We start from the raw sequence: 23,142 nt of genomic DNA, 5'->3' as shown, positions 1-23,142 counted from the left end.
TGTGCAACCTAACACCACACTGGAAACGATCCAATAGATTCTGAAGAAGGGTCTCGGCCCAAAATGTCAGCCTTCCTGCTCCTCTGATGCTGCTTGGCCTGTTCATCCAGCTCTACACCTTATTATATCAATAGATTAGCCTCCTGGAATCCTTGACGTCAAAACATCTGATCAAACTGTTGCTTATTTCCTAAATGTGTTTGCCACAAATGCTTGATGTAACCATCATTTTCGATTCGTGGATTCATACAGCACAGAAAAGGCCCTTCGGCCCATAGAGTCTGCACTGATATAACTACCACTAAAAGTGCACTAATCCTAATTTCCTGCACTTGTGCCATGTCCTTGAATGTTATGATATTTGAAGTGCTCATCAAAACATTTTTTAAAGTTCATATAGGTTTTTGGCCTCTTAGTGGAAACATCTTCTCCATATCCACTCTATCCAGGTCTCTCAGTATTCTGAAAGCTTGAATCAGATTCCCCTCGTCCTTCTAAAGTCCAAGTACAGACCCAGAGGCCTCAGCTGCTCCTCCTATAACAAGCCCTTCATCAACAGAATAATTCTTGTGGACCTTCACCAATGCTAGCATATTGTTCCTTAGATATGAAGCCCAAAACTGCTCACTATATTCCAAATGCAATCTGACCATAGCCTTAGGTAGCCTCAGCAGAATCCGTGCTCTTGTATTCTCACCCTCTTAAATGAGTTTCAACATTATATTTGCCTTATTAACCGCCAGTTTAGCCTATGTTAACCTTCAGAGAATTCTGAATTTGTATTTCCAAGATCCTTTGAGCTGCAGATTTCTGAGGCCTTCCCCCATTTAGGAAATGGTCTACACCTCTACTCTTCCTGCCAAAGTGTATAGTGTCTCATTTTCCCACATTGCATTCCATCTGCTGCTACTTTGCCCAATTGCCTAGCCTGTCCAAGCTCTTCTGCAGCCTCTTCACTTCCTCAACACTACCTGCCTCTCTACCTATCCTGCAAACTGAGCAATAATACATTCAGTTGCTTCCTCCAGATCATTAATGTATAATGTGAACAATTGCGCTACCAGTTCTGATCATTGTGGAACTCCACCAGTTGTCAGCTGCCATTCTGAGAAATGATCCTATTTGCCCTTACTCTCTGCCTTCTGGTCATCAGTAAATCTTCTATTCATGCCAATACCTTGCTCCCAACACCATGAGCTCGTACGTAGTGACCTCCTGTGTAGCATCTTGTCAGAGGCTGACTGGAAATCCAACTAGATCACATCCATTGGGTTGTCTAACTTGTTCGTTACCTCCTCAAAAAATTCGAACAAATCTTGTCAGGCATGACTTCCCCTTGACAAAGCTGTGCTGACTCTGCCCTATTTTACCATATTCTTTATCATGTGGGGAGGCGATGACCTAGTAGGTGATGACCATCCCAGATTATTAATCCAGAAATCAGTCAATGTCCTAGGAATTGGGGCAGAAACCCAGCCATGACAGAACCTGAACTCAGCAAAAGACAATCTGGAATTAAGAATCCAATGATGACCATGAAACCACTGCCAACTGCTGGACAAACCCACCCAGTCCACCAGAGATGGAAATCCGCCATTCTCACCCAGCCCAGCCACTTGCAGTTCCAGCCCCACAGCATTGTGGCTGACCCTCAACTGCCCTCTGAGAGGCCTAGCAAGCCACTCAGTTTGTCAATTGCTACAAAGTCTCGAAGGAATGAAACTGGACAAGATCACCAGGCATCAACCGAGACACCAGAAAAGACAATGGCAGAAACAGCCCTGTCAACCTTGTAAAGTCCTCCTTACTAACATCTGAAGGGCATTGCCAAAATTGGGAAAGCTGTCTCACAGACTAGTCAAGCAACGGCCCGACATAGTCATCGTCATGGAATCATACCTTACAGACAATGGGTCCCAGATACCATCACACCATCCCCGGATATGCCCTGTCCCACTGTCCAAGGTGGCTGCACAGTGGTCTACAGTTGGGAGGGAGTTGCTCTGGCAGTCTTCATATTAATTGTGGACCCTATGAAGTCTCATGGCTTCAGGATAAACTTGGGAATGGAAACTTCCTGTTGATAACCGCATACCATCCTCCCCCAGCTGATGAATCAGAAAAACATATAGAGAAAGCACTGAGGGAGGCAGGGGTGAAAAATGCGCTCAGGATGTGGGAATTTCAGTGTCCACCACCAATAGTGGCTCGGCAGCAGCACCACTGACGAAGGTGGTCAGGTCCGAAAGGATGTTGCTGCTAGGCTTGTTCTGCAGCAGGTAGTGAGGGAACTAACCAAGAGGAAAAACACGCCTGGCCAATCTGCCAGCTGCAGACACCATCACACCAAGAACAACCTCCATCATGCTGTGCAGCACCAGATTAGACTGATTGACCTCTAGTTTCCATGTTTATCTCTTGCTCCCTTCTTGAACAATGGTACCACATTGTCCGTAATCCAATCCTCCACTCCTGTCCTGTGGCCAGAGAAGAATTGAACATTTTTGCATGTGCGCCTGCTGTTTCTTCTACTGCCTTACTCAACAACCTGGGATACTTGTCTCTGGGTTTAGAGCAATTCTAAGTGAATGGCATGAGGTTTGTAATAAGGCAATACAAAAATAGGTGGAAAGGCAAGTTGAGAAAGGAATACAAACAGATTTTAACAGTTAAACAAGTGGGCAAAAAGTTGACAATTAGAGTGTAAATAGGGAAAATGTGAAGTTCATTTCGGAAGGGGTAATAAAAGAACAATATTATTTAGGTGAAGAAAATGCAAAAAAGTGCAACACAAAGGGACTTGGAGGTACTTATACATTAAACATAGCAAGTTAGCACACAGATGCAGCAGTAATCAGGAAAGCTAATGAAATGCTGGCCCTTCTTTCAAGGAGGTTGGAGTGAGGGAGCCTTGGTTCTCAAGAGAGGTCGAACGACTGGTTTAGAGGAAGAAGGAGGCTCATATAACGTTTAGGAAACAAGGATCAGAAAAGGCTGTAGATTGATACAAGTTGCCCAGAATGTATCTGAAGAAAGGGCTTAGAAGAGCTATAAGGGGGCATGAGAAAACCAGATAGGATCATGGAAAAGTCCAAGGCTTTTTGCATGTACGTGAAGAATAAGAGAATGCCCAGAAAAAAGGTAGGGCCGATCAAGGATTATAAAGGGAAATTTGTGCATGGAGCCTACAGAGATAAGAGAGGTCCTTAAGGAATACCTTAAATGCTTGGCTACAGGGCTGTTGTAGGAGGGAGGGCTTCTATTATGTGGATAATTGGAGCACGTTCTGGGCAAGATGGGGCCTGGACAGTAAGGACAGGTAGCACCTGAACTGGAAGGGCACAGATATCCTGGGAGGGAGGTTTGCTTGAGCTATACAGGATGGTTTAAACTAGATTGGCAAGGGGTGGGGAACTGGATTTATAATTCAGAGGATGAAGTATTCAGCCTTCTAACAGACACAATAGGGAGCGAATGATAGTAGGAACTGCAGAGAAGCTGACATAACAAGGTGTAGAGCTGGATGAACACAGCAGGCCAAGCAGCATCATAGAAGCAGGAAAACTGACATTTCTAGACCCTGAAGGGTCTAGGCCCGAAACATCAGCTTTCCCGTTACAACAGGGAGTGAGGTTGTTTATAAAGAAATGCGGTTGATGGAGTGTAATTGTGGACACAGTTTGATTGGTTTGATGTGTATATACTTCAATGCTAGAAGTGTCAAAAATAAGGCGGATGAACTTAGAGCATGGGTCAATACTTGGAACTAAAATGTTGTGACCATTACAGAAACTTGGATAACTCGGGGAGAGGAATGGTAGTTCGAAGTTCCGGGATTTAGGTGCTTTAAAAGAAATAAGGAGAGTGGAAAATGAGGCGGGGGGAGTGGCATTGCTAGTCAGGGCTAGTATAGCAGCTACTGAAAGGCAGTTCAAGAATTGTATGCCTACAGAGCCAGTTTGGGTTGAGGTCCAGAACAAGAAAGGAGACAAGAAAGAAACTTTGTTGGGGTTTTATTTACAGACCCCGTAATAGTTGCTGAGAAGTAGAGGACCGGATTGGGAGGCAGATATTGGAAAGGCGCAGAAGTGACAGGATTGTAGTAATGGGTGACTTCAACTTTCCAAATATTGATTAGAAACCTTTTAGTTGTAATAGAGAAGATTTTGTCCAGTGCGTTCAGGAAGGATTCCTGACTCAGTATGTAGATAGACCAACACGAGGAGAGGGTACTTTGGATTTGGTGCTTGGCAATGAACCGGGCCAAGTGTTAGACCTGTTGGTAGGAGCGCATCTTGGAGGTATCGATCATAGCTCTGTTACTTTTACAATGGTCATGGAAAAGGATGAGTACATAATTTATAATTGGTTTATAATTGGGGGAAAGGGTAATTACAGTTCAGTTAGGCAAGAACTGGGTAATATAAATTGGGAACATATGCTGTCAGGGAAGAGTGCTATTGAAATGTGGAGCTTGTTTAAGGAATGCATACTGTGTGTGCTCGATATGTTTGTCCCTCCCAGGCAGGGAAGATGCAGTCGAGTGAGGGAGCCTTGGTTCTCAAGAGAGGTCGAACGACTAGTTAAGAGGAAGAAGGATACTTATATATGGTTTAAATACAAGGAACGGAAAGTATTTCGAGGGATACAAGCTGTCCAGGAAGGAGCTGAAGAAAGAGCTTAGGAGAGCGATAAGGAGGCATGAGAAAACCTTGGCAGATAGGATCAAGGAAAACTCCAAGACATTTTACACGTACATGAGGAATAAGAGAATGACCAGAGAAAGGGTAGGGCCAATCACGGATTGTAAAGGGAATTTGTGCACAGAGCCTAAAGGGATAGGAGAGGTCCTTGATGAATACTTTTCTTCAGTATTCACAACTGAGAAGGACTTAGCTGTAGAGGAAGACAGTGTGAAACAGGCTGGTCGGCGAGAGTAGGTCGATGTTACCAAGGAAGATGTGCTAGGAATTTTGAGGAAGTTAAAGATGCAAAAGTATCCCAGGTCTGATCGAATTTATCCAAGGATTCTATGGAAAGCAAGGGAAGAGATCGCAGGGCCTTTGGCAATGATCTTTTTGTCTTCCCTGTCCATGGGTATAGTGCCAGAAGATTGGAGAGAGGCAAACATCATTCCCTTGTTCAAAAAAGGGAATAGGGATAACCCTGGAAATTACAGACCAGTTAGTCTTACGTCGGTGGGGGGCAAATTATTGGAATGGGCTCTGTGAGATAGGATTTATGATCACTTGGAAAGTGATTTGAGATCGAATCACAGTTTGATTTGAGATAGTCAGCATTGGTTTGTGAGGGGTAGATCATGCATCACAAACCTGATTGAATTCTTTGAAGAGGTAACGAAACATGTGGATGAAGGTAGAGCAGTGGATGTGGTATACATGGATTTAAGTAAGGCATTTGATAAAGTTACCCATGGTAGGCTCATGCAGAAGGTAAAGAGGCATGGGATAGGGCAGATTGAAGCCAGAATTGGCTGACCCTTAGAAGACAAAGGATGGTAGCGGACGGAAAATTTTCAACATGGTACTCAGTTCCAAGTGGTGTACCAAAAGGATATGTCCTGGGTTCTCTTCTATTTGTGATTTTTGTAAATGATTTGGAGGAAGGAGTGGAAGGGTGAATTACTAACTTCGCAGACGATACAAAGGTAGATCAAGTTGTGGATAACGCGAAGGGCTGTTCGAGGTTACAAAGGGACATTAATAGGATGCAGAGCTAGGCTGAGAAGTGGCAGATGGAGTTTAACCCTGAAAAGTGTGAAGTGATTCGTTTTGGAAGGACAAACTTTAAAGCAGGGTACGGGGTTAACGGAAAGATTCTTGTCAGTGTGGAGGACCAGAGGGATCTTGGGGTTCGTGTCCACAGTTCCCTGAAAGCTGCCACCCAGGTGGATAGAGTTGTTAAGAAGGTGTATGGTGTGCTAGCTTTCATTAATTGAGGGATTGAGTTCAAGAGCCGTGAAGTTGTGCCCTCGCTATACAAAAGCCTGGTTCGGCCACATCTGGAGTATTGTGTCCAGTTCTGGTTGCCTCGTTACAGGAAAGATGTGGAAGCATTGGAAAAGATGCAAAGGAGATTTACCAAGATATTGTCTGGAACGAAGGGAAGATCTTATGAGGAAAGGTTGAGAGAGCGAGGGCTTTTCTGTTTAGAACGACAAAGGATGCGAGATGACTTTGATGGAAGTGCACAAAATGATCAGAGGTGTAGATAGAGTGGACAGCCAGAGACTTTTTCCTTGGGTGACGGTGACTGTGACGAGGGGGCATAGCGTTAAAGTGAGTGGAGGTAGATATAGGGGAGATGTCAGGTAGGTTTTTTACTCAGAGAGTGGAATGCATTACTGGAGAGTGTAGTGGAGTCAGCCTCATTAGGGGCATTTAAGCGGCAATTAGATATGCATATGGATGATAGTATAATGTAGGAGTGGGGGTTAGATAGACCTTCCGATTTGGGTAAAAGTTCAGCACAACATCGTGGGCTGAAGGGCCTGTACTGTGCTGTTCTATGTTATTTAAAAAAATTAACTAATTGGAGGCAGTTCAGAAAAGGATTCACCAGGATGATCCCTGGCATGGAGGGATTGTCTTCGAGCAAAAATAAAATAGATTTTGATGCCATGCCACAAGACTGTTTGGTTAAGAAACTAGAAACGTTTGGGATTGATGGGTACTCAGCAGCATTGATTAGAAGATGGCTGACAGATTGGAACAGAGGGTAAGTTCCCTGGGATAGCGTAGGGGGAAGGGCTTGGATAAGAAACTGGCTTTCTCTAAGAAGGCAACGAGTGGTGGTTGATGGAAAATATTTAGCCTGGAGTCCGGTTACTACTGGTGTGCCACAGGGATCTGTTTTGGGACCACTGCTGTTTGTCATTTTTATAAATGACTTAGACGCAGGCATAGGTGGATGGGTTAGTAAGTTTGCAGATGACACTAAAGTCGGTGGAGTGGTGGACAGTGTGGAAGAACGTTGCTGGTTGCAGGGAGACTTGTTTAAACTGCAGAATTGGGCGGAAAGGTGGCAAATGGAGTTCAATGCGGATAAATTTGAGGTGATTCACTTTGGGAAGAATAATAGGAAGGCAGAATACTGGGTCAATGGAAAGATTCTTGGTAGTGTGGATGTGTAGCGGGATCTTGGTGTCCATGTAGATAGATCCCTGAAAGTTGCCACCCAGGTTGATAGTGCTGTTAAGAAGGCTTTCGGTGTGTTAGGTTTTATTGGTAGAGGGATTGAGTTCCGGAGCCGTGATGTCATGCTACAACTGTACAAAACGCTAGTGCGGCCTCATTTGGAATATTGCGTGCAGTTCTGGTCCCCCCATTATAGGAAGGATGTGGAAGCATTGGAAAAGGTGCAGAGGATATTTACCAGGAAGTTGCCTGGTCTGGAGCGCAGGCCTTGTGAAGAAAGGCTGAGGGACTTGGGTCTGTTCTCATTGGAGAGAAGGAGGCTATGAGGGGGTTTAATAGAGACATACAAGATGATCAGAGGCTTAGATAGAGTGGACCGTGAGAGTCTTTTCCCGAGGATGATGACTTCAGCTTGTACAAGGGGGCATAGCTACAAATTGAGAGGTGATAGATTTAAGATAGATGTCGGAGGTGGGTTCTTTACTCAGAGAGTGGTAAGGGCGTGGAACACCCTGCCTGCCAATGTAGTTAACACAGCCACATGAGGGGCATTTAAACAATCCTTGGATAAGGGTATGGATGATGATGGGATAATGTAGGGGGAGGGTCTTAGATTAGTTCACAGGTCGGCGCAACATTGAAGGCCAAGGGCCTGTTCTGTGCTGTATTGTTCTGTGTTCTGCACAGTTGAGCATTTCTCAAATTAGAAATGAGCTAAAAGCAGTGTTCCCCAGGTATTGGTGTTAGGACCTTTGCATTTTCTGATTTTATGTAAACAATTTGGGGACGGGCATTGAGGGCAACATCTCTAAATTTGCAGATGATACTGTTGCAAAGTTGGCTAGAGTACATGTGTATTAGAACGAACACTTGTGTGTTAGAATTTGTTTGTTAAAATGATAGGGGAGAAGAGTACATGGCCCCTTTAAGAGGTGATGAGCTTTTCTCAGGTTGGAGAGCTTAAAAAAAAGTCTGCAAGCAGCTACAGATGCATAGATAGTTCTGAAATTGAAAGACATGTATCAACTGGCTGTGTGGTTGGCAACCTACTCTTGTTTTGATGTTCAGGCAACCGGCTTGATCATGAGCCAAATAATTTAAATCTGATGGTGTTGACAACCTAAGACCAATCCTGATCTGAGAAAATTGACAGGTTGTTAAGGGTATATAAGAAGATGCTTTTTCAAAATCAGAGTGAGAGTGAACTGCCATCGGAAGAGTCAACTGTGGCTCTCACAGAAATCTTTAAACTGTCTACTTAATTACCATCTCAAAGTTACCATGACACTCTCAGCTAATATTCCTGATACAGTGTTTTGACAAAGAAAGAATTTTTGACTGAAGAATAGCAGAACAACCACAGAACGTTCCAGAAGACACATCCCGACTGTAGTTTTGATACTCTAAGTTTAAATTTATCTTTCCTTTTACTAGTCTGTATACGTGTGAGTTGTATTTATTGGAACAGCATGTCATTAGAATTTTGTTCTGTTCAGTGATAGTAAAGACGAATTATTGAATTTGTTAGTAGGTCTGTTAATTTGTTCAATGTTCAAGTTAGATAAATAATTTGTTACTTGCTGCTTATTGTGAGTATCAGGATTTTTTTTGTTTAACCTCCCCATTATAACAGATTTAGAGATGAAAGGTAGATTAAAGCATTTTTCCCATTTCCTTTAGCAGATTAAGAGGCGAGGCAAGCTTCTCTGGGTGTTTTGGTTTTAATTATCACAGGGGCTCGACCTCCTCACCATAACAATACTAAGCTAGGGAGAATAATGAATTGTGAGGATGATGTTGAATGACTTCAAAGGGACACTGATAAGTTGGCTAAATAGACAGGCACGTGTCAGATGAATTTCAATGCAGAGAAATGTGAAGTAATGCATTCTGTAAGAAGAAACTTGGAGAGAAGATCCAAGCTCAAAGGTACAACTGTGAGGGGAGTACAGTGCAGGAGGACCTTGGGTTTCACATGCATAGTTCTTTGACGGTGGTCAGGCAAGTTGAAATATTTCTTAAGAACGGCTAATAGGATCCTTAGTTTTATAAATCGAGGCATAAAGGAGAAAAATAAAGAAGTGATGCCACACCTCTACAAATTATTGATCAGACACAATTTGGAGTGTTGTTTCAGTTCTGGGCACCTTATTTAAGGAAGGAGAGGGTGCATAGGCAATTTACTGGAATGGTACAAAAAATGAGGGATTTAAGATGAATTTGAGATAGATTTCAGATAGTCATGAACAATTTTGACCAGGTAAAAAAGAACTTTCTGTTTCCATTGTTTCATATGTTAGTAACTAAGGGCTATGACTTCAAGATTGTCAACAAGAGAACAAGGATTTAGATGAGGAGAAAAGCCTTTAGTCAGAAAATTGTTAGGATTTGTACTGTGCTGCCTGGGAGAGTAGTAGAGGTGGATTACATTGGAGGTTTCAAAAGAGAGCTAAAAGGATGAATTTAAAGGACTATGGAGTTAAGGCTAGAGTGTTGGCCGAGCTGGGCAGCTATGTCGGGAGCTGGTGCAGACACAATGAGCTGAACAGGCTCCTTCTGTGCTGTCAATTCTATGATTTTCTATGCATTGGGATTTAAAAGAGTGAGGTGAACTCAATGAAATGTTTTTTCTTTCTTCATTCAGGGATGAGGGCATTGCTCTCCAGGCAGCATTTATTGCCCAGAGGGCAGTTGAGAGTCAACCACATTGCTGTGGGTCTGGAGTCATATCTAGGCCAGATCAGACAAGGATGGCAGTTTCCTTCTCTAAAAGACATCAGTGAACTAGATGGGTTTTTCCTGACAACCGACTCTGGATTTGTGGCCATCATTAGACTCTTAATTCCAGATAGTTATTGAATTCAAATTCCACCGTCTGCCATGACAGGATTTAAACCTGGGTCGCCAGAACATTATCTAGGTCTCTGGGTTAACAGTCCAGTGACAATACCACTAGACCATTGCCTCCCCTCAAAATGTACAAGATTTTAAGGGACTTGACAGGACAAATGTTAAGATAATGTTTCCCCTCATGGGACAGTCTAGGACCAGAGGGCATAGTCTCAGAATAAAGGAGTACCAATTTCAGACTGAGATGAGGAGGAATTTCTTCTCTGAGGGTTGTGAGTCTTTGAAATGCCTTACCAGAGAGCTGTGAGGACAGGATTCCTTGTTTATGTTTAAGGGTGAGATAGATTCTTGATCAAACAGGAATTGATGGATATGAGGTAAAAGCAGGAAAGTAGATGTGAGGGATGTTAAATCAGCCATACCACTACTGAATGGCTGAACAGGCTCAAGGGACTGAACAGCCTACTCCTGTTCCTTTTCTCATGCTCTTAATGTTCATGGGGTGAGACTAGTAGCAGTGCTGGGTGTGTGGGGCTGAGGCTTGTGGCAATGCTGGACATTTGGGGGTGAGGTGAAACTTTGTCTGAGATGTGAATTTTGATTGATAGAAATTGTTTGTGGTGGTGGAAGGGGCTTAAATTAAATGAGGTGAAGACTCAGATGAAGGAACATTAAAATTCTAAGAACAAAAGTAAAATCACCATAATTCCATAGGACTGCTCCCTTGTTAGAGAGAGGGAGAAAAATACGCACATGACTGGTGGTTGTTTAACATGAGGGTCACCGCACTTCAGGGGAGGGGAGAGATTGAGGAGCAGAGAACTTTGTGGTTACCTCAGCTGGTGCAAGAATTAAACCCGAGCTATTGGCATCACTCAGTAATACAAATCAGCTATCTAGCCAACTGAATAACTGGCCCTGGGCCCACTGAGGGACAAAATTGATCTGCATTTGAAGAAACAGGAATAGTTAACATGGTTTTGTTAAAGGAGAGATCATGTCTGACCAAATTAATTGAGATTTTCAAAGAGGTGACCAGGTGTGTAGATGCGAGCAATTCTTTTGATGTAGCCCATTAAAATTTCAGTGAGGCTTTTGATAAGGTCCCACATGGGGGCTGATAGCAAAAGAGCCCATGGGCTACAAGGAGATTTGGCAAATTGGATCCACGGTTGGCTGATTGGCAAGAGGTAGAGAGTAAGGGTTGAGGGTTGTATTTCTAACTGGAAGTCTGTGTCCAGTGGGACCTGTGTCCACAGGGATCTGTTTTGGGGCCCTTGCTGTTCGTGATTTATATAAATGATCAGTAAATTTGCAGACGATACTAAAACTGGAAGGGTGGTAACAATTGAGGAGGAAAACCTTAGACCATTGATGGCCTGGTCAAACAGGCTAGTCAGTGGCCAATGTAATTCAGTCTGGATAAATATGATGTAATGCACTTGGGCAGGATAAACAAGGCAAGGGAATACATGATGAGCAGTACGACCCTGGGAAGCACCGCAGATCACAGGGCCTTGATGTGCATATGCACCAGTCTCTTAAGATATCAGGACCTATGGAAAAAGTGGTTAAAAGCATTTAGGATACTTGCTTTTATTAGGCTAGGCAAACAGTTTAAGTGCAGGGAGGCGATGCTGGGGTTGTATAAAACCCCATAAGGACATGGCTAGAGTATTGTGTGCAACTTTGGAATCCACATTGTAGGAGGGGTGTAATAGCACTAGAGAGGGTACAGAAGAGATTTATCAGGATGTTGTCTGGGCTTGCAAGTTCCAGTTATGAAGAGAGATTGAACAGATGGGGGTTGTTTTCCTTAAGATTGAGCGGGGTATGATTGAGATGCATAAAATTATGAGGGGCGTAGAAAGGGTAGATACGATGAAACTTTTCCCCTTGATGGAGGGACCAGTGACCAGGAGGCACATATTTAAGGTAAGGGGCAGAAGGTTTATAGAAAATGTGAGAAAAAATCTTTTCATCCAGTCAATGATGTGAATCTGAAGCTAACTGCTTGTAAGGTGGTAGAGGCATAACATTTAAGATGTATTTAGATGTGCACTTGTGATGCCAAAGCATACAAGACTTTCGGCCAAGTGTGGGAAAACGGGTTAAAAACATTAAGTGGTTGTTTTTGATACAATGAGCCTAAAGGTCATTTCCTGTGCTGTGGATCTGCACGATTCTATATCTCCCAAATGTCAAGATACTTGTCTAGCATAGTAATTAGATAAAGACAAGCAGTGTAGGACAGTAAGAAACAGGAATTTTAACTGTGCATCTCAAATAATGTTGTGCAAATAGTAGGAAAAGAATAAACCTGAAGGCTCTTTCAATATGCAAACTATTTGCAAGAACATAGTTGAATTAACCGTGCAAATAGAGGATTAACTCTAATTGACATGACAAAGGTAATTGTCTTGCCAGGCTTTAGAACTGGCAGTTCTGGGAGAGTCTTAATACTGGCAGTTGGTAGTTAAAATGATTCCTTGTTTTGAATAGATTGGCCTCATGCTGCTGAATGTATTTATTGAATGTAACTGAATGTTATTTCCTGTTCACCTGCAGAGACTTTGATCAGCTGAATGAGAAGGATGTGGAGAGCAATAACCAGATGGCGTTTGACATTGCTGAGCGGGAGTTTGGAATTTCCCCCATAATGACAGGAAAAGAAATGGCAGCAGTGGGTGAACCAGACAAACTGAGCATGGTGATGTACCTGTCACAGTTCTACGAGATGCTGAAGGACACGGCTCCAGAGGGTGAGAAGCTATGGGACAGGGGAGACAGTTACCTTAAAGTTAGTGCAATTGTGCTAGAAAAAGTGTCTGTTTATACTGCACTGTTCAGACTCGGCACCGGCAGCTGGAGACTGTGTCAGTTTGTACAAAAATGTTCCATCACAGTGAATACCGGCAGCTGGAGACAGTGTCAGTGTAAATGCAATGTTATGTCTCAGTGAGCACTGGCAGCTAAAGCCAATGTCAGTGTACCCTTCATTGTTTAGTCTTAATGAACACAGGCAGCTGGACACAGTGAATGTGTGTTGTGCAGATTTCTGTCTTGGTCAGCACTGACAGATTCCTGAGGATGAGATCAAGCATGTTTTTCCCTCTTATTGGTTTCCCACACTACCTAGAAGCTATGCCCTTTAGGAGCCAACCAGCTTGATCGGTAGTACTGCTGCTGAGCCACTCTTGGTTATGGACATCGAAATCCCCCTCCCAGAGTACATATTGCGCCTTGTCACCATCACTGTTTCCTCCAAGTGTCGCTCAACATGGAGGAACACTGATGCATCAGCGGAGTCAGAGAGCCATGCACTGCAGAAAAAGCCTCCGGCCTATTGAGTCTGCATTGCTATAATTAAAACTAAAGGCTCGCTAATCCCAATTTCCTGCACTTGTCTCATATCCTTGAATGTTATGATAAGAGGAAGGAAGGACGGTGCGTGTTAACCAGCCGGAGGTTTCTTTGCCCATGCTTAACCTGAAGCCATGAAACTTAATGGGGTCTGGCGTCAATGATGAGAACTCCCAGGGCAACTCCCTGCCAACTGTATACCACTGGGCCTCCACTTCTGCTGGGTCAGTCCTGCTAGTGGGACAGGACATATCCAGGGATGGTGAGGGTGGTATCTGGGACATTGTCTGTGTCAGGCTGTTGCTTGACCTCCAAAATTCTGGCACTAGCCCCCAGATGTTAGTGAGGAGGACTTTGCAGGGTTGATAGGGCTGTCTCTGCATTTGTCTTTTCCGATGCCTAGGTCAATACCAGCTGGTCCGACCAGTTTCATTTCTTTGAGGCTTTATGGAGATTGATAGAACTGAGTGGCTTGCTAGTCCATTTCAAAGGGCAGTTAACAGTCAACCACATTGCTGTGGGTCTGGATTCACATGTAGGCCGGACCAGGTGGGTTGGCAGATTTCCTTCCATGAAGGACATCAGTGAGCCAGATAAGTTTTTCAAAAATCAGCAATGGTTTCATGGTCATCAGTAGATTCTTAATACCAAATATTATCTTTTAAATGAATTCAAATTCCACCGTTTGACTTGAACCCAGGTCCAAAGAACATTAGTTGGGTTTCTGCATGAACAGTTTAGTGAAAATACTACTAAGCCATCATCTCCCACTGCAAGGTTTAGTCTCAGTGAGAACTGGTAGCTGGAGACAGTGTCAGTGTATACTGGTGTGTTTAGTCTCAGTGAGCACTGGCAACTGGGGACGGTGTAATTTTATACTATTGTTCAATCTCAGTGAGCTCTGCCAGCTGAAGACAATGTTGGTATATTCCACAGTTTTCTGTCTCTGAGCACTGGCGGCTGAAGACAGTATCGGTGTACACTGCGGTGTTTAGTCTCCGTGAGCACTGGCAGCTGGCAACACTAGATCCATTTGCTCATCTCAGAAATGTCCCAACTGAGGTCAAAGAGAGTAATGATTCTTTCCCTGTTTCACTCCTCCACTGACACAACATAAATATAACCGGGGTGATGATGTAATTACTTATGTGTGTCGCAGACTCTATCTTTGTTAGTACGAAAAGCAAGTTAGTAAGGCATCTTTAGTCAATGAAGAATAACTGAATTATTGCAAATAGTGCTTATGCAAACATGTAAAGCTTATTGTCAAACAAGCTTTAGAGCATTCAAAGATAGATATGATTCATATTCTAACATCCCAAATGTACCATGTGACAAATACCGGGAACTGACAGATGATGATTATGCATCAAACAACAATTTTGAGAGAAGGATCCCACAATTTCCTCAGCAATTCTTCCCTCGTCCCCAATATTAGCAACAAGTAGCATCATCAAAATGCATTAAAACTTTACAAGCAACAAAGAAGCTTCATGTGCAGTGACTGGGCCTTGTCTTCAAGTGCACTGAGTCCTGGACTGTTTCAACAACTGTTCACATGCTGGTCACTCCCTGTCTTTCCCTGGAGCTACTGCTACTTCTGAGATTGGAGCACACTGATCTCCACCTTGTCCTACTACTCCACTGATAACAATACCAATATGACCCATTGTATCACATTATTGTATCATAAGTTACAATAATATCAATGCATCTGTATTGGGTTTATAAACAATAAACTTAATTGTCCAATAGTAAAATAAGTGAATAAATGAACGACAAAATTGATTTATGAAAGTTAAAATTATATTCTTTAATGAAGGAAGCTGATGCTTTCTATGTAAACTTTCGAAAACAATTTGGTGACTACCACACATTAGACTTTGAAACCCATTTGATGAAAAGGGAGCAAGTTGCTGGATAAAAAATTGGCTGACAACAGAAAACAGAGATTTTATTTACTTTGGATCTTTAATTAATATCTTTGCAGTCTTTGTTGTGACAGGAAGTTGTGAATGAGAAAATTTACTGTCATAATGTTACTTATTGTGCGATAATAGTTGTGATCTACTTAGAGATTTCCTTCCGTCAGTGTCTGCAATCATAGCAGTACACAGTTCAATTTATTTCTGGCCTTTTCTTCTTCACAGAATATCTACTCAGTTTTCATGATAAATCAAACGTTGTGAGTGCTACAAAGTCACCGATCTCCTTCCTCAGCAGACTGGGACAGTCCATCACTCGCAAGAGGGGGCCTAAGGTAAGCAGCTTGGGGTAAACAGTTCAGTCCCTATTGCAGGGAGTGGAACCGGAGCAGTCAATGAGTGATTGTTGCTATTTGACCAAAACAAAAGAAGCAGGAGACAATTAAATCAACCAGGAGATAATGGTCCATAAAGACTGACTTTTATTTTCTCCCTAAGTCTCATTGTGCAATTGTTGTGGATGACATCAGGGTAAAGAGGAGTTTATAACAATGAGAGAGACAGACATGGAAGAAAATTGACAACCAGCCCATGGATCTGCAGCTCCCCCACTGTGTCCCTTCCTGCCCACTCCCCGTTGTGATTAGATTAAGGATTAGATTCCCTACAGTGTGGAAACAGGCCCTTCGGCCCAACAAGTCTGCACCGCCCCTTGCAGCATCCCACTCAGACCCATCCCCCTATAACCCACAAACACCCCTGAACACTACGGGCAGTTTAGCATGGCCAATCCACCTAGCCTGCACATCTTTGGACTGTGGGAGGAAACCAGAGCACCCGGAGGAAACCCACGCAGAGACGGGGAGAACATGCAAACTCCACACAGACAGTTACCCGAGGCTGGAATCGAACCCGGGTCCCTGGCGCTGTGTGGCTGCAGTGCTAACCACTGAGCCACCGTGCCGTGATCATTCTTGTTTACTTGTCCTTCTTCTCTGTGTGATCCAGTGGTATCACTGCCCCCAGCTTTGGATCTATCGGTTTGTATTATTAATGTTTGCTGGACAGTTTTCTTGTTTGACAGATTTTGTTTGTTGCTGGTTTAGATGAATTAACCGTTCACAACCATCAGTCTGTCACCGTGTTGGTGGTCAAATCTGTTTCAGAGTTGGAAGCTCTCTCTCCCCCTTCCCTGGTGTTCTTTTGTATCTTATTTTCAAATGTTGATTTAGATAGTCTGTACCTCAAGTAAAAGGGAGTTTTTCAGGGAGCTCTGGCAGTCATTTGATCCCAACTGATTCACAAAACTCAGTAAGATTAAAACTCTGCCTTAGTCTTTTTATTGATACGGCCATAAAGATCACCAAAGTCACCAGGGAGATGGAACTTCTCCACTCTTTGCTATTATGCCACTGGTATTTTTACATGCACCTGAGGGTGGCACCAGCCCTCAGTTTAACATTTCACTGGAATATTGTTCAAATCCTTGGAATGTAATTTGAACCCACAATGTTCTGAACTGAGGGGCAGAGTGTTACCTGCATAGTCTTAGATGACCAACTTGGTGTTCGTGGTTTCAAACAGTTCCATGTCTTGGTGTCTCCCACTGGTAAAGGTTCCTTGCTGCACAAGTCCTGTGTGTGAAAATACTACTCTAATGTGATCTTTCATTGCGTGGTGATAATTCCTGCCTGTTTTTAAAGTAATTAGCCTTTTGTAAAAACGCTTAGACATAAAGTCATAGAGCTGTTCTTCAAACTTTTGTAACCATATGAATTTTATAAGTCATCTCATTCTTGGGAACATCTTTAAAATTTACAATGAGTTGTAAGCCTTTGGAGCAGAAAAGATTAAGAGGTGACCTTATTGAGATGTTCGAAATTATGAACAATTTTGACAGGGTAAAAGAAGGGTATTCTGTTTCTATGAGTTGGCATGTCAATAACTAGGGGTCACAATTTCAAGATTGTCAGCAACAGCTGGGAGTGAGTTGAGGAGAAACTTCTTAACTCAGGTGTGTTAGGATATGGATTGTACTGCCTGGCAGAGTGCAAACTCAAAACAGCTCTCTGTTCTAGATTAAGGTAATGTTGCTTTCCAATAAGATGAAGGAAAGACTGTGCCTTATCTGTCTACTGTGCAGTCCAATGGAATAAAACGTCAAAGAAAGATTTTCAAAAAAATGTTCTGGAATGTGACAAAAACCCCACCAGTTTATGCCTCCAAAGGACAAGAACTCTATTTCCAAAAGAATACGCAGGCACATACAGCTAAAGAGGTTAGAAGCAAACTTAAAGAAAAATTCCTTGCAATAGCACATTGTTCCAACAGCTGGGAGAACACAGAGAGGAGACAAAACTTACGGTAAGTGTTACATAAAGGATTGTGAGATCAGACTTGCAAAGGAACTCAAAATCAACACAAACACCTTTTTATATCTTTTTGAGAAAGAGCTGATGCTAATGCTAATGTTTCAAAGTATTGACATGAAGGATATGTTTAGTAATTATTTTACAGCAACATTTATGGAAAGAAAAGAAACCAAAATTCCATTCACCCCTCAAGGAAACAAAATATTGAACCATGGAAATAAGGAAAATAACAGAAACCGTGAAAATAATGGCACAAATGAGTGATTTGTGTTAGGACCACATAGTTTCTATCTGAGAGTTACACACATTTAAAACGAACATGTTACGCTGCCTTGAACAGTAATATTCCACCGTTATCTTGATTCAGGAACTGCCCCTCCAGAATGGTGTGTTATAAAATCACTCTCTAGTTGCAGAAAGGTGACAGAGGAAGTCTAGGAAATATAGAGCTGTCAGTTCAATGTCAGGTTTTGAGGGATTACTGGGTTGTACAAATAAGGAGTGAAAGAACACTGAAACTAAACAACATTTCAAACAAAGCCAGTAAATGTCATTACAGAGTAGCTATGTTGAGTCAAATGTTAACTTTGAAACTCAGCCCGATGGATTTTTGTTAACCAAAGATCTGATTTTGACTTTTTTAAAATTGTCATGTGTACCCAAAAACAGTGAAATGCTTTGTTTACAAGCAGTATGGGCAGATCATAGCACGCAAAGTATTTACAGATCAAAAAAACTTAGAGGCATACAGGTTATATTGCAGGCAACGTTATTTGAGGCTAGGGTCCATTCAACAGTTTGGTAGTGGCTGGAAAGAAGCTGTTCCTGAACCTGCTTGTGCATGTGTTCAGGCTTCTGTGCCTTCTGCCTGATGAAAGAGGTTGTAGGAGGTCATTACCAGGGTGTGATGGACCTTTGATGATGTTGGCCTCCTTTCCGCACTGCAAGTCATGTAAATAGGATCCATGGATGGAAGGTTGGCTTCCATGATGGCCCATAGTTTCTTACAGTCCTGGGCAGAGCAGGCCATGATGCACCCGGACGGAATGCTTTCGTTGGTGCATCTGTAGAAGTTGGCGAGGGACCTTATGGACGTGCCAAATTTCCTGAGCCGTCTGAGGAAGAAGAGGCATTGTTGTGCCTTCTTGACTGTTGCATCTACGTTGCATCTTCTTGACAGGTCATCAGTTATCGTCACTCTGAGGAACTTGATGCTCTTCACCCTCTCGGCCTCAGTTCTGTTGATGTAGATGGGGGCATGTTTCCCCTCTCTTCTTTCTGAAGTCGATAATCAGTTCTTTAGTTTTGTTAATGTTGAGAGACAGATTGTTTTCATTGCACCACATCACCAAGCCCTCTATCTCCCTGCTGTATTTTTACTCGCTGTTTTTAGATGTCCGTCCCACTATGGTGGTGTTGTCAGCGAACTTTTAGATGGTGTTCATGCAGAATATGTCATAGATGTACTGGGAGTACAACAGGGGGCTGAGGATGCAACCTTGAGGGCGCTCCAGTGTTGAGTGTTACTGTGGAGGAGATGCAGTTACCTGTCCTCACTGATTGTGGCCTATGGGTCAGAAAGCTGAGGATCCAGTTGCAGAAGGTGGACTGAGAGCAAGGTCAGGCAGTTTTGAGATCAGTCTGGAGGTGGAGCTGCAGTCAATGAGTAGGAATATGTCTTTTTTGTCTAGATGTCCCAGGGCTAGGGATATGGATATCGCACCCTCGGTGGATCTGTTGTGCTGGTATGTAAACTGTAGAGGATCAAGGCACATTGGGAGACTGGAGTTGATGTGGGCCATGACCAGCCTCTCAAATCACTTCATGCTTATTGAAGTCAGAGCTATTGGGTGGTAGTCACTAAGGCACACTGCATGTGTTTTCTTGGGTATGGGGACGATGGTGGTCTTCTTGAAGCAGATGGGGACTTCGGCTTGTAGGAGGGAGAGGTTGAGAATTTGGTGAATACCTCCGCCAGTTGGTCCACACAGGATCTGAGTGCTCGGCTGGGGACACCATCCAGGCACGTTGCTTTCCCTGGGTTGACTCCCAGGGAGACTGATCTGATTTTTGAAGCAGTGAGAGGAGGAACAGGTATGTTTGGGGCTGTCAGGGCAGACATCGCCATGCCGGTGGTATTCTGCTCGAAACAACCATGCATTGAACATGCCAGGGAGGATGTGTCAGTGTCTGCTATCTTACACAGTTTCGTTTTATATCCCATAATGTCGTTTAGACCTTACCATAGATGGCAGGAGATAGCAGGAACTGCAGATGCTGGAGAATCTGAGATAAGAAGGTGTAGAGCTAGATGAACACAGCAGGCCAAGCAGCATCAGAGGAGCAGGAAGGCTGATGTTTCAGGCCTAGACCCTTTTTCGGAAATTTCTGAAAAATGGTCCAGACCCAAGACGTGAGCCTTCCTGCTTCTCTGATGCTGCTTGGCCTGCTGAGTTCATCCAGCTCTGCACCGTGTTATCATAGACAGCGGGAGTCTGTTTCGTAGGTCTGGGCCTCTAACTTAGTCTGGTACTATGGCCTCCCTGATGGCTTTGTGGAGGTCATATCTGGATTTTCCGTATTGGTCTGGGTCACCCACCTTGGATGCTGCATGCCTAGTCTTCAGTAGGGAGCGGATTTCCTGATTCATCCAAGGTTTACAGTTGGGGAATACTTGGATTGATTTCTTTGGTTGACAGTCTTCCACGCATTTATTAATGATGTCCACGATGGTGGTGGCATATTTATCTAGAATTTCCGCTGAACACTTGAACATGGTCCAGTCCACCGAGTCTAAGCAGTCCCGGGGGCTGTCTCCTGCTGTCTCGGACCAGCACTGTACTTTGTTTTGTGAAGGATTCTCCCATTTGAGCTGCTGCTTGTAAGCTGGGAAGAGGAACACAGCACTGTGGTCAGATTTTTTGAACTGTCGGCCGTGGGCATCTTTGATGGTTGTGTCACAATGATCCAGGCTGTTAGGTCCCCTAGTGGGGAGGGGATGTGTTAATGGTATTACTTGCTTGAGTTTGGCTTGGTTGAAGTCACCAGCCGCAATGAATAGGGCCTCAGGCAATTTTGTCTCTAGAGTGTGGCGCTGTAAATTTTGTCTCGGGCATAGCCTGGGAAACAGTGTCAGTATGACAGTGTAGAGCAGATAGAGTTACTTTACAATCAGCCCTGTTCTCAAGGGGCTCCTCCTGCTCCAGAACACCAGTGTAATTGACTGTTCAGGGGAGGCTACTAATTAATATACCCCCAAAATCCTCACAATCGTAGACTAACCCCATTCCCCCTTCATGATCCTGGACTAACCCCACCGTTCCACAAGCAAAAATACAAAAGTACCTTGCCACATTCAAATCAATCAGTCCTTCAGGCAGAAGGAGCTGAAGGGTCTTTCCCTTTCCCTTTCCCTTTCTCTTTCTCATCAGGAGAATTTCAGTGAGTTTGCCTTGGGTTGGACAGGATTCTTTCAGTGAAGTCAAGGGGTCTCAGGAGATGAGGGAGGCTTTAACAAGATCACTGTCCAGGCTTTGTGATCTCACTGTCATGGATTATCCTGCTCCCTTTCCCATGCTATCAAGCTCACAATCCAGGACTATCCTGCAATGTCAGGCTCATTCTCTCATGCTCTCTTGCTCTCTGCCTCAGATTACCCTACTCTCTGTCCCGTGATATCAAACTCACTGTCTTGGGTTATCCTGCTGTCTGTTCCATGATATTGTGCTCACTGTCCCTAGTTATCCTGCTCCCTGACCCAGATGTATAACTCACTGTCCAGGGTTACACTGCCCCCTGTCCTGGAATATCAATCTCACTGTCCTGGGTTATACTGTTCCCTGTCCTGGGATATTGAGCTCACTGTCTCAGGTTATTGATCTCTCTGCCCTGGGTTAGTGACCTCGCTGTCTGATGTTATGGATCACACTGCCCAGATTTATTGATTTTACTGTCCTAGATTCTGCTGTTCAGTATCCTGGTACGGACTCTGATAAGCATCACAGGGTGATGAAATATTTTTATGCAGTGTTTTCTTTTGTCTTCTATTTTAGGCATCTCCTGAGAAACTAACCAGGCTGCCAGGAAAGCAAGTGAGTTAGTGCTTCCCCCAAGATACATATAACCTTCACACCTACAGAATTTGTATAGGCACTTAACACTGACCACACTGAGCCTGTGTATGAAGTGATCTCTATCAGCAATAATCTCATGTTAAGAGTGACCCCTGTGCACACTAGCCCAAAGTGCAGAGTGACCCCTTTCTGCACTGACCCCGTGTACAGAGAGACCGCAGTGGACAGCGAGCCCGTGTACAGAGAGACCCCGGTGGGCAGTGAGCCCGCGTACAGAGAGACCCCGGTCCGCGCTGACCCCGCGTACAGAGTGACCCTGGTCCACACTGACCCCAGTCCACTGACAGAGACCCTGTCCACATTGAGACTGTGTATAGAGTCACTGCTATCCTCACTCACGCCGTGTAGAGTGACCCCTGTCCGCGCTGACCTGGTGTAGAGTGTGAGCGCTGTCCGCACTGAGCACATGCATAGAGTGAACCCTATCTTCACTGATCCCATGTATAGAGTGACCTTGTTGGGCCTAATCTAGTGTACAGAGTAACCCCTGTCCCCACTGAGCCCGCGTACAGTGTGAGGCTTGTCTTCACTGACACCCTGTACAGAGGACCTGTGTACAGAGTGACATATGTCCGCACTGAACACCTGTACACTGTGGCCTATGGTGTCCTCTGACACTTTGCAACATCTGATCCCTTTCTCATTTTTCTTTTGTGTCTGTTGTGAACATTGTGCAGACTACAAAGTACATACAGAATTATCTCATTTTAACCAGATTCCTACATGTCAATCCAAGTCTGGAGAAATAGTTAATAAACCTGTGGGGGATCCTTTTCTGAGAGGTGACTGCAGCCTATGATCCAGGGATTTTTTAATGAAAATGTTTCTGCGTTTGTATATTTTAGGATAGTTTAGAACAAGTGACACAGATGTGGATGCTAGAGAAATGATTGAGTTAGCCCCTGTTGATAATAGAGACTGACCCCTGTTCCATCCTGACCCCATGTACAGAATGACCCCTTGACCCCACTGAAATTGTATATAATGGAACTCTTGACAACATTGTCAGTGTTTTGTCATGAGCATCTAACGTCATCAGAGACTCCAAAGTCTCTGCAACCTTCGCTCCACGTACTACTCGATGCCATTTGCATTTGAAGCACAAATAGAATAGTGCAATTTGCCAAAGGTCGCACAACCTATTCCATGTTGTGGAAAAGGAATGTATCTTGTACGGAGTAATTCCCATCCCAGTGAGTGCATAATATGATCCTGGGAGTTATTGATATATGTGCTTCTATATTTGAGGATGTTTTACAACGAGGGACAAAATCAAGGAAGCCAGAGAAACATGTGAGTTAGACCTTACTTGGACAGAGTAAACCTTCCTACACTGCACCAC

The 23,142-nt window shown here is 43.7% G+C and overlaps 1 protein-coding gene across 1 annotated transcript in view; it reads left to right on the top strand.

Moving 5' to 3' along the window:
* LOC125460785 (protein-methionine sulfoxide oxidase mical3a-like) overlaps window positions 1–23,142 on the top strand; it is a 374,391-nt gene that overhangs the window by 155,713 nt on the left and 195,536 nt on the right. Inside the window, exons 14-16 of the mRNA XM_059652260.1 lie at window positions 12,576–12,769; window positions 15,521–15,630; window positions 21,720–21,758. Coding sequence (XP_059508243.1) covers window positions 12,576–12,769; window positions 15,521–15,630; window positions 21,720–21,758 — 343 coding nt within the window. The remainder of the gene's footprint in view (window positions 1–12,575; window positions 12,770–15,520; window positions 15,631–21,719; window positions 21,759–23,142) is intronic.

The sequence above is a fragment of the Stegostoma tigrinum genome, chromosome 18, assembly GCF_030684315.1.
Source record: "Stegostoma tigrinum isolate sSteTig4 chromosome 18, sSteTig4.hap1, whole genome shotgun sequence".
Classification (NCBI taxonomy): Eukaryota; Metazoa; Chordata; class Chondrichthyes; order Orectolobiformes; family Stegostomatidae; genus Stegostoma; species Stegostoma tigrinum.
The sequence above is the reverse complement of the archived record's forward strand: the minus strand, read 5'-3'. Positions and strand labels throughout refer to the sequence as shown.